Source organism: Bos indicus, chromosome 24 (genome assembly GCF_029378745.1).
Source record: "Bos indicus isolate NIAB-ARS_2022 breed Sahiwal x Tharparkar chromosome 24, NIAB-ARS_B.indTharparkar_mat_pri_1.0, whole genome shotgun sequence".
NCBI classification, from domain to species: Eukaryota; Metazoa; Chordata; class Mammalia; order Artiodactyla; family Bovidae; genus Bos; species Bos indicus.
Window position 1 is genome coordinate 25,530,739 of NC_091783.1, and position 14,323 is coordinate 25,545,061.

Below are 14,323 nucleotides of genomic sequence, written 5' to 3' on the forward strand. Positions count from 1 at the left end.
GCTGCATAGCACACATTCTACTAAATGTGTCATTAGAAACTCTGATAAGATCTTGTGCTAAAGGAAGCTTTGTTAGGGTTGTGGTAAGGTGGCCGACCCACCCTGCTTCATTTTGCCCAAGCTACGGAAGTTCAACCTCAAACATGAAATCTACCATCTCAAGGAAGCAGTCGTAACTGCTTCACAAAAGACAAAAATAAAAGCAAATGGAAACGTTAACAACAAATCCTTGCTTTATCCATCTAAAAAGATGTAAAAGCTAGGACCGATGTAGGCAGCTGTCTTAAAACAGACTGCTTTACAACATTTAACATCCAACTTTGCACATCAGTGCTCTCTCCTCTCCCTGTGACTTTCGTTAAGTCTCTTTCTTCTTTATAGTCCTTGATCAACATTCCTCATATAAATGTGGGGACTGTTTCCTGACAAGTGAATTGATAAATTCATAGGGTGTCTACCCCAGACACAAAACTGAAATCGGTTGTCAGTGGTGGCAGGAGTATAAGCCACTGTGCTTGCATTAGAGGTGTTTATATTCTAATAGAGGAAAAACAAACGAACAAAGGATGTGAAGACAAGTAGATAGGAAACCATTCAATATTGGGGACTGGGATACTCATGGAACGGACATCTGGCCAGGACTCACAGGAAGCAGAGTTGAGAATGCCTAATATTCCAGCAAGAAGAGACAGATACAAAGAAATCTCCCAAAGGAAAGATCAAAATACTTGGGAATAATCAGAAATAGGGAGTGAAAAAAGGAAGCAGATTCTGACCCAGGATAATAGAGAGAATGCTCTTGTTTCTGACAGATACCAAAGAACTGGGTAACAGAATAATATGCTGAGTTTGATTTTTTGCATGTTGAATTTTAAACGATGGCAAAATATCAAAATAAAAATAAGCAATACTGATTACTAAGAATGTGAAAAGCTATTGATTTTGAGCTATTGATTTTAGCATTCATTTCCACAGTGCTAAAATGAATCCCATCCAGTAACGCTAGTGGTAAAGAACCTGCCTGCCAATGCAGGAGATGAAAGGGATGCAATTCAATCCCTGGGTCAGAAAGATGCCCTGGAGAAGGGAATGGCACCCCACTCCACTATTCTTGCCTGTAAAATCCCACGGACAGAGGAGCCTGGTGGGCTACCGTCGATGGGGTTGCAAGAGTCCGACACGACTGAGCATACAGTGCTAAAAGCCACTTGTGGATTGTCTTTAATCTTTACAACCACCCTGTAACACGAACGTTATCTTTTCCCTCAATTTACAAAGACTCAAACAAAAACAGATTAATAGTTTGCCCCAAATCACAAACAGTAAGTGAGAGAATTAGTGCTCAACCCTAAGATGTCTGACTCCAAAGACCATGCATAGATTCTATAGTCACACAGCCATGAACAGATTTAGGTCTTACATAAATATTCAAAAAATGCACTTGAGCATTTACTATGTTCCAGCCACTATTCAAAGCTCTTGATACACAACCCAATAAAACAGACACAATCCTTACCCTCATGAAATCTGGTGGGGATAATGGATAATGGACATTAAACTTAAGTCACAAAAGCACAATTACAAATGGTGATAAGTGCTATAAAGGGAAAGCACAGAGTGCTAAGAGAAAGTGTTTAAGAGATTATAACTTAGATGAACAAGCAAGAAAGGTTCTCTAAGAAATTGAGATCTTCAGTATATGATCGCCCTTTTGATCTCTAGACAGGTAATATCTAGATATAGTCCCCTTAGCAGTTCAAATGTAATGTATGTAAAACTTAAAACTTAACTCTGTAGATTCTTCTCTAAATTTACTCCCCATATTAGCATTTTCACCTACTCATCTCAGAAACTTGGGAGGCATCTTTGACACCTCACTCGTATGCACCCCCCACATCCAGCTTCTTACCAATTTTCTTCAATCCCTCTCTTAAGTACACCCTGAAACAACCTCTTATTCCGTACCTAATGCTTTTACGCTAACCCAGCTTCCTAACCACTTATTCTAAAGGCCACTAAACTGACTCCACCAATTCTGCTTTTGCCCCCTCCAAACCATTCTCCATGCACATGCCTGAGTCAGAGCTTAAAAATATAAACCTGATCAAAAGCTTACACTTTTTCTATGACACCCTATGGCACTTAAGATAAAATCTAGAACCTTTGACACAGCTTCTAAGACCTCACATGATCTAACCAGACTAGTATAGTATCAACGGAGCAAAACAGTAACAGGGAGGCAGCAGCCAACAGAGATAACTACTGCAAAGCCCAGAGCAGCAGAGATGGAATTACGCCACTGGGCTTGAAAATAAAGCTATGCACTGGGCGGGCTACAGTAACATAATAGAGGCCACATAATAAGGGGTGAGGGGAGTAATGGGAAGGGAGGAAATGGAGGTGGTTGATGAAAGCATTTGAGAAATTAGGTGATGGTGGGCATCAGGTGACGGCTCTCCTGCAGTCCATACTTATGAAACTGGAGGACAGGAAGAGGAGAGACTGAGACGATACACTCTGAAATCTGAGTAGGATGAGGTCAAAGGCAGAGGTGAAATGACTAGCTGTCTAACAATTTTCTCAGCGGTCTAAGCTGGTAACTATGAGCAAAGGCAGGGTGACATACCAGAGTGTCACATTCGGTGCAATTCCGGAACTCGGATTTCATTCTCTTGGCGACATCAGCTGCTGGAACTCCTTCGGAAGGAAGATAGGCCCGGCAGTAAGGACAGGTCCACTTATTGTTCTTTAGACTGGTAGCGATGCAAGAACGGCAGAATCTACAGGACACAAACCAAGAACACGTCACTCTCCTTGACAGGAATTAAGGAGCCGCCACTGGGAGTTCATGTGTGGAAACTGTATTTTAATGACACCTCGGATACTAAGAGCAGTTCTGCCAAGTGGAAGCTCCATCTACACTATTATAAAATAGATAACAGATGAGAACCTATTGAACAGCTCTGGGAACTCTACTCAGCACTCTGTAGTGACCTAAATGGGAAAGAAATCCAAAAAAGAGGGGAAATACATGCATACAGATAGCTGATTCACTCTGCTGTATAGCAGAAACTAACATAACATTGTCAATCAACTATACTCTAATAAAAATTAATTATTAGAAAAAAAAAAAGAGAGAGCTCCATTTGCATCCTACACTTGCTGGAGAGTCTCTTTATCTTCCCTGTGGGTCACAGGTTCTCACCACATGTGCTAGACACACAACAGGTGACAGGCAAGGTGGTCAAACAGCCTTCTTATAAACAGAATTCAAACTATAACTCAAATATCACTCAGCCACAAAAAAGAATGAAATAATGCCATCTGCAGCAACATGGATAGATCTAGAGGTAATCCTACTAAGTCAGACAGAGAAAGACAAATATCATATGATACCATTTATATGTGGAATCTAAAAAAAATGATACAGATAACTCATTTACAAAGCAGACTCACAGACATAGAAAACAAATTTGTGGTTACCAAAGGGGAAAGGGAGAGGGAGGGGCAAATTAGGAGCTTGGGATTAACAGATAAAAACTACTACACACAAAATAGATAAGCAACAAGGATCTATTGTATAGCACAGGGAATTATATTCAATATCTTATAATAACCTATTGATATAATAGAAAATAATCTGAAAAAGAATCTATATATCTGTATGTATCTATGTACAAATGAATCACTTTGCCTACACTTGCCTACACTTTGCCTACACCTGCCATTTCCTTCTTCAGAAGTGAAAGTTGCTCAGTCGTGTCCAACTCTTTGCGACCCCATGGACTATACAGTCCATGGAATTCTCGAAACCAGAATACTGGAGTGAGTAGCCTTTCCCTTCTCCAGGGGATCTTCCCAACTCAGGATCGAATCCAGGTCTCCTGCATTGCAGGTGGATTCTTTACCAGCGGAGCCACAAGGGAAGCCCACTGAAACTAACACAACATTATAAATCAACTACATTAAAAAAAAAAAAACCCTATAACTCAAAGGATATCTAACATCATTTTCTTTTCTTTAATCTTGCTAAGTCGCTTCAGTCGTGTCCGACTCTATGTGACCCCATAGACGGCAGCCCATGAGGCTGCCCCGTCCCTGGGATTCTCCAGGCAAGAACACTGGAGTGGGTTGCCATTTCCTTCTTCAATGCATGAAAGTGAAAAGTGAAAGTGAAGTCGCTCAGTCCTGTCCGACTCTTAGAGACCCCATGGACTGCAGCCCACCAGGCTCCTTCATCCATGGGATTTTCCAGGCAAGAGTGCTGGAGTGGGGTGCCATTGCCTTCTCCGTTCTTTAATCTTATTTTACCTTAAAATTTGTGTGTCGGGGGAGAGGGGTAATAGATCTTTGTTTTGTGGGTTTTTGTGTGTTAGATAAGGAACTAACAAGTTGAAGAGGTAAAAATACCAGACACATTATAAGTGTTCATAATTTTAAACTCATCCTCAGATATAGACAATTACCTAATCAAAATCACCACTATTAGGAATGTCCTCCATGTCAAGAAATACATTCTCTGGTTTTCTCAAAGATAATCTTGACAAAATATTAACATAATGAACAGAATTCACACATAATCTTGACCTATTTATGGGAACTGTTGACGATTAAGTGCACACAGAGTAAAAGTGAGCATTTCAATAGGTTATACACATTAGCATGATTTGATAGCTCTTAACTCAGTGTGTAATATCTACTTGGGAATATTAATATATGGCAGAAGTTAAGCTCTTCAAGGTTTAAGTAAACTATACATACTGAAAAGTTCATGTATCATAGGTACACAATTCAAGGAAATTTCACAAACAAAATTCACAAATATATTAGCCGTTGTGTGCATGTGTTTAGTCGTGTCCCACTCTGCGACCCCATGGACTGTAGCCCACAAAGTTCCTCTGTCCATGGGATTTCCCAGGCAAGGATGCTGGAGTTGGCTGCCATTTCCTTCTCCAGGAGATCTTCCTGATCCAGAGAGCAAACCCACATCTCCTGTATTGGCAGGTGGATTCTGTGCCACCTGGGAAGTCCCATTATTAGTCATTGTGATTAGCCATTACTGATTCTTGAAAGTATTCTCTTCTCCCTCTGTGATAAAACCCTAACATACACGCAGAGGATACTTATGTCTGCACTGTTCCCAAGGCATTTGCTTGATGCTTTTCCAGTGGTCATGTATGGATGTGAGAGTTGGACTATAAAGAAAGCTGAGAGCCAAAGAATTGATGCCATTGAACTGTGGTGTTGGAGAAGAGTCCTGAGAGTCCCTTGGACTGCAAGGAGATCCAACCAGTCCATTCTGAAGGAGATCAGTCCTGGGTGTTCATTGGAAGGACTGAGTTGAAGGTGAAACTCCAATAGTTTAGCCACCTCATGGGAAGTTGACTCACTGGAAAAGACTCTGATGCTGGGAGGGATTGGGGGCAGGAGAGGAAGGGGACGACAGAGTATGAGATGGTTGGATGGCATCACCAACTCGATGGACATGGGTTTGGGTGGACTCCGGGGGTTAGTGATGGACAGGGAGGCCTGGTGTGCTGCAGTCCACGGGGTCACAAAGAGTCGGACATGACTGAGCGACTGAAGTGAACTGAACTGAACTACGCCTGCCCAGCACCCATTTCCCCTTACTCTTACCACAGCATCCTGATTTTGCTCTGCAGGACCCACCCCTCTTATATGAGATACAAACTGGTGGGACCCCAATCCAGGTGCCCACAATCCCTTGCTGAAGGCAGAGCACCTGATGTCGACCAGACTAAGTGAGTAAACCGTCTCCCTGGGAGACGCGTGCTAAACAGTGACATACGAGCTGATTCAACAATAACTTGATGGGACTGCCCTGCTCTTTATATACAACCCTGGATCTGCCTGGGCTCCTACCCTTTTCTTCTTTTTGTTACTAATGTTGTTTGGAAACTTTATGTTTTGATATAATTTCAAACAAAATTTTTTTTAAACGCTGTGCCCTGAGGCATGCAAGCTGTTAGTTCCCCAACCAGGGATTGAACTGGTGACTCCCGCATTGGGAGCATGGAGTATTAACCACTGGACCGCCAAGGAAGTCCCCATAATTTCAAATTTGATACACTGCTTTTTATTTACAAAGTTTATAACAGACCTTAACTCATTTAACCTTAACAACCCCCTAAGAAAGATCATTATTTCGTTTACAGATGAGCAAACTGTGATACTGGTTGTTACTTCTATAAAGTCACAGCTACAGAAAGTGCCTGAACTTGGTTAGTCTTAAGCTGGGTTTTCTTTTTCTTTTTTCTATTAAGCGGCAGTGTTCAGTGCTATAGAATTTTATTATTTTCTGTTGACCAATCGTGGTATGATGGTATTAAATGAATAATAGTTACATAATCACAGCAGAGTACATCATGAGAAACGCTGGGCTGGAAGAAGCACAAGCTGGAATAAAGATTGCCGGGAGAAATATCAATAACTTCAGATATGCAGATGATACCACCCTTATGGCAGAAAGTGAAGAGGAATGAAAAAGCCTCGTGATGAAAGTTAAAGTGGAGAGTGAAAAAGTTGGCTTAAAGCTCAACATTCAGAAAACGAAGATCATGGCCTCTGGTCCCATCACTTCATGGCAAATAGATGGGGAAACAGTGGAAACAGTATTGGACTTTATTTTTGGGGGCTCCAAAATCACTGCAGATGGTGACTGCAGCCATGAAATTAAAAGACGCTTACTCCTTGGAAGGAAAGTTATGACCAACCTAGATAGCATATTGAAAAGCAGAGACATTACTTTGCCAACAAAGGTCCATCTAGTCAAAGCTATGGTTTTTCCAGTGGTCATATATGGATGTGAGAGTTGGACTGTGAAGAAGGCTGAGCGCCGAAGAATTGATGCTTTTGAACTGTGGTGTTGGAGAAGACTCCTGAGAGTCCCTTGGACTGCAAGGAGATCCAACCAGTCCATTCTGAAGGAGATCAGCCCTGGGATTTCTTTGGAAGGAATGATACTAAAGCTGAAACTCCAGTACTCTGGCCACCTCATGCAAAGAGTTGAGTCATTGAAAAGCCTTTGATGCTGGGAGGGATTGGGGGCAGGAGGAGAAGGGGACGACAGAGGATGAGATGGCTGGATGGAATCACTGACTCGATGTACGTGAGTCTCCCGGACTTGGTGAACTCTGGGAGTTGGTGATGGACAGGGAGGCCTGGCATGCTGTGATTCATGGGGTTGCAAAGAGTCGGACACGACTGAGCGACTGAACTGAATCACAACAGTAAAAGATGTTTAGGTGTTTATCAGTTTTCACAACCAACACTCAGACAAAAAAAATAAAAGATGATTACAATTGGGAGCCATAAGGGAAACATGGTTAACTTAACAATATAAAATAATTACATACAATTTGGAAAGTAGAATGATGTGGTAAGTGAAGTGCATACATGCACAAGTTTTCATCCACACTGCCAGTCTATGTCTTTTGGTTGGTGCATTTAATTAATTTACCTTTAAGGTAATTACTGATTTGTATGATCCTATTACCATTTTCTCGATAGTTTTGGTTTTATTTTTTGTAGGTATCTTCCTTGGTTTTCTGACTCAAAAATTCAGTAACCTGTCTTTGCACAGCCACAGCTGCCCTTCTTGGAAAGAGCAATACTTTCGTAATCAAAAGATCTAAGTCTTCTGCTGTCTTTTACTTCTGTCTGCCTCAGGTGATTAACTGTAAGTTCTATGGCACAATGTTCTTAGCTTTTCCTTGTGTCCCTAAGGATTGGTTCTCAAAGTGTAAGAGTATTACAAACAACAGTTCAAATGCTCAACTCATAATTAACATTTCTAATGAACACTTAAGGTTCTGGCAGGAATTCTTTGTCTACATGATTTAGGAGCAAACAGGTAACACTGTGTTTCTTGTCAACTAAAAGTCACCCCCTCTTTGCTCACACTGATTTGAGTTTTGCACAAACAGAATACAAACAGAAGATGAATCCTGGTGCCAAGCTCCATGGTGGGCACTGGTCACACTACCTCACTTCACTCTTGGAGTAATGCTAAATGCTCCTCTTTCTCTCTACCCTGACTGATGGCAAACTGAGGTTCAGAGAGGTGTTAACAACTTGCTGAGGTCACACAGCTGTGAAGACAGTAGTGAGTTGTTTTTTGGGTGTCTTTTGCCAGTAGCTCACAGCTTGTGGGATCTTAGTTCCCTGACCCGGGATTGAACCAGAGCCCCTGGCAGTGAAAAGACAGAGTCCTAACCACCAAACCACCAGGGAATTCCTAAGATAGTAATGTTTTTTATCCTCAAGCAGTTTTGGGAGAGGCTCAAAGTTTGTAGTCTTTTTAAAGACCCTTGGGCTTCCCGGGTGGCACTAGTGGTAAAGAACCCGCCTGCCACCGCAGGAGATATAAGAGATGTGGGTTCAATCCTTGGGTCATCCCCTGGAGAAGGAAATGGCAACTCACTCCGGTATTCTGACCTGGAGAATCCCATGGACAGAGGAGCCTGGTGGGCTACAGTCCAGTCAGACACGACTGAAGGGACTTAGCACGCGTGACAAGTAGAAGCAGCAAAGCTATGAGATCACTGATTGCTGTACCTGCATAAGCTGGGTGGGCGTTCAGTTCAGTTAAGTTCAGTCGCTCAGTCGTGTCCAACTCTTTGCGACCCCATGAATCGCAGCACGCCAGGCCTCCCTGTCTATCATCAACTCCGGGAGTTCACTCAGACTCACGTCCATCGAGTCAGTGATGCCATCCAGCCATCTCATCCTCTGTCGTCCCCTTCTCCTCCTGCCCCCAATCCCTCCCAGCATCAGAGTCTTTTCCAATGACTCAACTCTTTGCATGAGGTGGCCAGAGTACTGGAGTTTCAGCTTTAGTATCATTCCTTCCAAAGAAATCCCAGGGCTGATCTCCTTCAGAATGGACTGGTTGGATCTCCTTGCAGTCCAAGGGACTCTCAAGAGTCTTCTCCAACACCACAGTTCAAAAGCATCAATTCTTCGGCGCTCAGCCTTCTTCACAGTCCAACTCTCACATCCATATATGACCACAGGAAAAACCATAGCCTTGACTAAATGGACCTTTGTTGGCAAAGTAATGTCTCTGCTTTTTAATATGTTATCTAGGTTGGTCATAACTTTCCTTCCAAGGAGTAAGCATCTTTTAATTTCATGGCTGCAGTCACCATCTGCAGTGATTTTGGAGCCCCCCAAAATAAAGTCTGACACTGTTTCCACTGTTTCCTCATCTATTTGCCATGAAGTGATGGGACCAGATGCCATGATCTTCGTTTTCTGAATGTTGAGCTTTAAGCCAACTTTTTCACTCTCCTCTTTCACTAGGGTGGTGTCATCTGCATATCTGAGGTTATTGATATTTCTCCTCACATTACCTAGAGTATATTTCTGCTGTTATTTTGTAAATACTTAGTACATGTTTTTGTAACTATAATCAATAACCACAATAGTGGAAATTCTAGTAGATATTCATGAAAAGGAGCACATTTGAGGTATGTTTAAAACCAAGTCTCTCCCTATAACCCATTCAAGTCTGTACAGTGGTGTTACTTGTGGCATGAAACTCTCACATGAGCCTGATACAGATGCTGTTGCATTATATGAGGATATTAGCAGCAAATCTGGTAGATGAGTCAATTAACTGTACTCCTTTTAATAGAAGTGTTTATCAAGTGGAGAAAACACATCAAGATCAAGGTGTTTTAGAACAGATTGAATTTACTGATTATGAGTACATAAGAACCACAACATTGTCACCATGCAAACGCGCTGGATGCTGCTGCAGCTCAAGTCTCACTTTCTGGGCTACAGAAGCAAGACTGCAGAACTGCTGAGTTCAAAAAATCTGAGGGGAACATTCTCTCCTTAAAGGTGTAGCTATCAAATTCAATTCATGAGTGCTGGAGTTTCTACCATCCCTACCCTGGTATCTTGGCATGAAAAGTATACAAGTGATTGGGACTTCCCTGCTGGTCCAGCGGTTAAGAATCTGCCGACCAATGCAAAGGACACAGGTTCAACCCCTGCTTGGGGAACTAAGATCCCACATGCCACAGAACAACAAAGCCCATACTACAGAGCCTGCAAGTCACAACTAGTGTCCCTGCTTGCAACAAAAGATCCCACACGACACAACAAATGTCCCTCATACTGCAACAAAGACCCAACGAAGCCAAATATAGAAATGCTTGCAAAAAGTATACAATGATCAAACATTTTCTGAAGGGCCTAATCAGAAACCACAGAGGGTTATTCAGCTTTATGTAATATATACTACATAACAGGGAATACAGACAGAAAGTGTTAGTCACTCAGTCGTGTCCCACTCTTTGCGACCCCATGGACTTGCCAGGCTCCTTTATCCATAGGATTTTCCAAGCAAGAATACTGGAGTGGGTTGCCATTTCCTTCTCCAGGGGATCTTCCTGACCCAGGGATCAACCCTGGATCTTTCTCATTGCAGGCAGACTCTTTACCATCTGAGCCACCAGGGAATAAAGACAAGATAACTCAAAACTAAAATGTCTCAGAAAGTGAAGTGTAGAACTGTATACACACAGTGAAAGCTTCTTGCAGGCTTGTAGGTGTATAAGAACATCTGGGGTAAGGAAAATAAGGACATTTATTTACCCGTTGAAAAGATGGCAACTGGAAAGAAAAGGTGTGTGGTAGAAGAAGGGTATTTTCATTGTCAAATTTTAAGTGTGAACCACATCAACTTATTACCAACATTAACAAACAATTCTTTTAAAAAGTAAATCATCTGCAACCGCTTGGGATCAATGGTCTGGTAATGTCTGATAACTTGAAACTTGCAGGTACCCCTTGACTCTGCAATACCAAGCCCATGTATTCCCTCAAAAGGAATTTTTTAAAATATCCATTTGTACAAGAATATTCAGAAGGAATGTTTTCATAATAGCCCCAAACTGGAAATAACCCAGGTATATATCAATAAAAAAGTGAATAAACAACCCGTGGCACAATCATACAATGAAATTCTACACAGCAATACAAAAAGAACAAATTTCTCATACAAGCAATAATATGGATGAAATTCAAAGACACACTGAGTGAGGAAACCAGACACTAGTGACCATATTTCACCTTAGATGAAGTTCTTAAACAGGTAAAACTGATCTATGACAGAAAAAAAAATGTTTCAACAATGACTGTCTACAAGGGTACAAGGACAGGAATGGCTGGGCAGGGGCAGGAGAGAACTATATGGGGGCAATGAGACTATTTTATATTTTAATAGAGGTTTGGGCTAAACATAGGTTTAAGGGCAAATGTTATACCTAGAATGGATGCATTTCACTATGTGTAATTTACTTTAAAAAATCCCATGATTAATATAATGCATGCTCATATGAGAAGGGGTAGAGTGTGCTAATGTCTGTAACCCATTCTGAAATGCATTAAAAAAAATCAGATGGATTGATGGATAAGTATGTGATAGAAAGATAAAAAGATAAGTGCAAACATGGCAAAATGAACAACTGAATACAGATAGTGGATCTATGGATAGTCACTGTACAATTCTTTCAAATTAGCTGTATGCTTGACATTTTTCATAATAAAATGTTAGGGGAAATTAATCATCTTACTATGATGATTTATTTAAATTACTTATTTAAGTTTTTTTTACTTCTGAGAAAATTTAGTTGGAAAATTAAGAAGGGAAATGTTCAGAGGATGAGAGGTCTGAATTTTTTTTTGAATTTTTTTTTAACAGAATGTGATTTGAAGAGAAAAATATTTTTTAAAAGCACTGAAATTCAGGGTGAGGAAAATATTAGCTTGCATTTATGATTATTCAAAAATTTAAAGAGCAGGAACAATTGGAAAGATAATAAAAGGCTAAAGTGAGAAAATACAAACTGTAAAAAAAAAAAAGAATTTGTATGGCTTTCAGCAAGAACAGTTATTCTATGGTTTATAATGAAGACTTTACAAAGCCTGCAAAAATCTCCCCAGACTCAACCACATAAGCACAGACTCACTAACGAAATTTTTAATAACAGCTTATGATTGCCAGACAGTGTTTGACATGCCAGGAGTGAAACCATGGCAGTGCCTGAGGTCCCTGCTCTCAGAGTTACAGGATGAAGAGAGAGGAAATAAGCAGGTAAACAAAAGGACGGGCAAAGGATGAATGCTCTGAGAAGAAGAAAACAGTTGGCAATAAAAATAGAGCGGGTGGGGCAGAGGGAGCAGTAAGATGGGTGGTCCCTGGGATGACATTTGAAGACACCAGACTTCAGAAGACCTGGGAATGGTTTTCCAAGCTGAACACAGAAGGTACAAAAAATAGGGACCGTTTTGCTGAGATACAGAAAGCCAGTGTGGCTGCAATGCAGGGGGCCCAGGGTCTACCTGTGTAGGATAGAGACCATAAAGCCAGAGCTAAGAGTGATAGGCAGGCATTGGAGGGTTTTAAGTGGGAGTGATATGACCTGATCTACATTACAGAGATCACTGGGGTTCCTCTATGAAGAATGGATTAGAGGTATGAGAGCCATAGCTCAGAGTTCAGCATTAAGTCCACCATAAGAGTTGGTTCAAGAGAGAGTGGTGGGGCTTTCCTGGTGGCTCAGTGGTAAAGAATCCACCTGCCAGTGCAGGAGACACGGGTTCAGTCCCGGATCCAGGAAGAGTCCATATGCCGCAGAGCAACTAAGGCCGAAGTGCCACAACCACTGAGACTGTGCTTAAGAGCCTGGGAGCTGCGAGTATTGAGCCCGTGTGCCGCAACTACTAACGTCCGTGCGCCCTAGAGCCTGTGCTGTGCAACAAGAGAAGCCACTGCAATGAGAAGCCCGAGCACCGCAACTAGAGACTTGCACCTGTTCATCACAACTAGAGAAAAGTCCACACAGCAACGAAGACTCCAGCAGAGCCAAAAATAAACACAATTATTTAAAAAAGAGAGAGGGTGTGGCTCAGACCAGCAAAGTAGACAGTGTAAGCGGATAGACAGATTTAGGATCGATTTGGAAAGCAGAGGCAAAGGGTTTAGGATTGACCAAATGACAATAAATATATGCCCCGTTACTAAGTGAGAGAAGTCAAATACAAAAGACTATTTACTGTATGATTCCAGAACTCAGTGACAGAAAGCAGATGGTGTTACGCGGGGCGTGGATTGACTGCAAAAGATTCGAAGGGTTTTTTTTTTTCTGATGTTGTTCGGTCTTTTCTCTTAGTCTTTTTTTTTTTGTAATTGAAATATAGTTGATTTACATTGCTGTGTTAGCTTCAGGTGTACAGCAAAGTGATTCAGTCATACCTATATATTTATATATTAATATATATATATTCTTTTTCAGATTCTTTTCCATTATATTACAAGATACTGAATACTGTTCCTTGTCATACTGTAGATCCTTGTGGTTTGTCTATTTTATATATAGCAGTGTGTACCTGTTCAAGGGAAGTTTTAAGGTAAAGGAACTAACTGTCCTAGATCTTGTTTGACGTGGTGGTTATAAAATTGTATACAATTATGTACTGTATTACCTCAATAAAGCTGAAAAACAGAACCCCACAAAACAAAAAATGCCTCAGTAATAACACTGCATGAAAACCACAAAAATACACACTGCATAGAACCATTCAGAGTCCTGTAAGCGTCCCTCCCACACAGCCCCAGGCACTGAGTAGTAGCTACTCAGTAAATGGTCAGCAGATTGAAACAACTGAATTGGTTATGAGGAATGCACCCAAGGAGAATTTTCAGGGCAGGGGCCAATGTTCTCGCTAATAACTATTTTACCCCTTCTGGGAAAACCCATGAAGTGAAAATGAACACAAGCCCCAGGAAGTAAGGAATTTCCACGTCTGTCCTCCTCCTCCATAAGACTATGATGACTCACGACAGACATGATCAGAATGAGGAGAATGTAGGTGAAAGCTGAGGATGGATGTCAACAGCCCTTTTTTAAAGGTTGAGTTAATGTTTTCAAAAATTCTGAATGAGTTGTCATTGCTTCTCTCTCTCTCTCTCTCTTTTTTTTGCCACCCCTTGCGGCACACGGGATCTTAGTTCCTGGACCAAGGATGGGACCTGTGCCTCCTGCAGCAGAAGCGTGGAGTTTAACCACTGGACCGCCAGGGAAGTCCCAAGTTGTCATTGCTTTAAAATCAGATTTCACACATGAAATCAAAGTTCTGGCTTCTCTTGAAAAGCTAAGTCTCCTGCAGCTCTGGACTCGGTTCCCAAGTGGCCACATGGGTTGGTGCCTGTTCCTGTAGGCGTCCACCCTCCTCTCTCACTCACACCACTTGCCTCCCCTCTGTTGATCTTGCAGCTCCTGATGAC

General features: G+C 41.6%; 1 protein-coding gene across 3 annotated transcripts in view; it reads right to left on the reverse strand.

Moving 5' to 3' along the window:
- RNF125 (ring finger protein 125) overlaps positions 1 to 14,323 on the reverse strand; it is a 47,921-nt gene that overhangs the window by 24,449 nt on the left and 9,149 nt on the right. For all 3 annotated transcript variants that reach the window (XM_019986851.2, XM_070778772.1, XM_019986850.2), the window contains exon 2: positions 2,627 to 2,780. In XM_019986851.2, the coding sequence (XP_019842410.1) occupies positions 2,627 to 2,780 (154 nt within the window). The remainder of the gene's footprint in view (positions 1 to 2,626; positions 2,781 to 14,323) is intronic.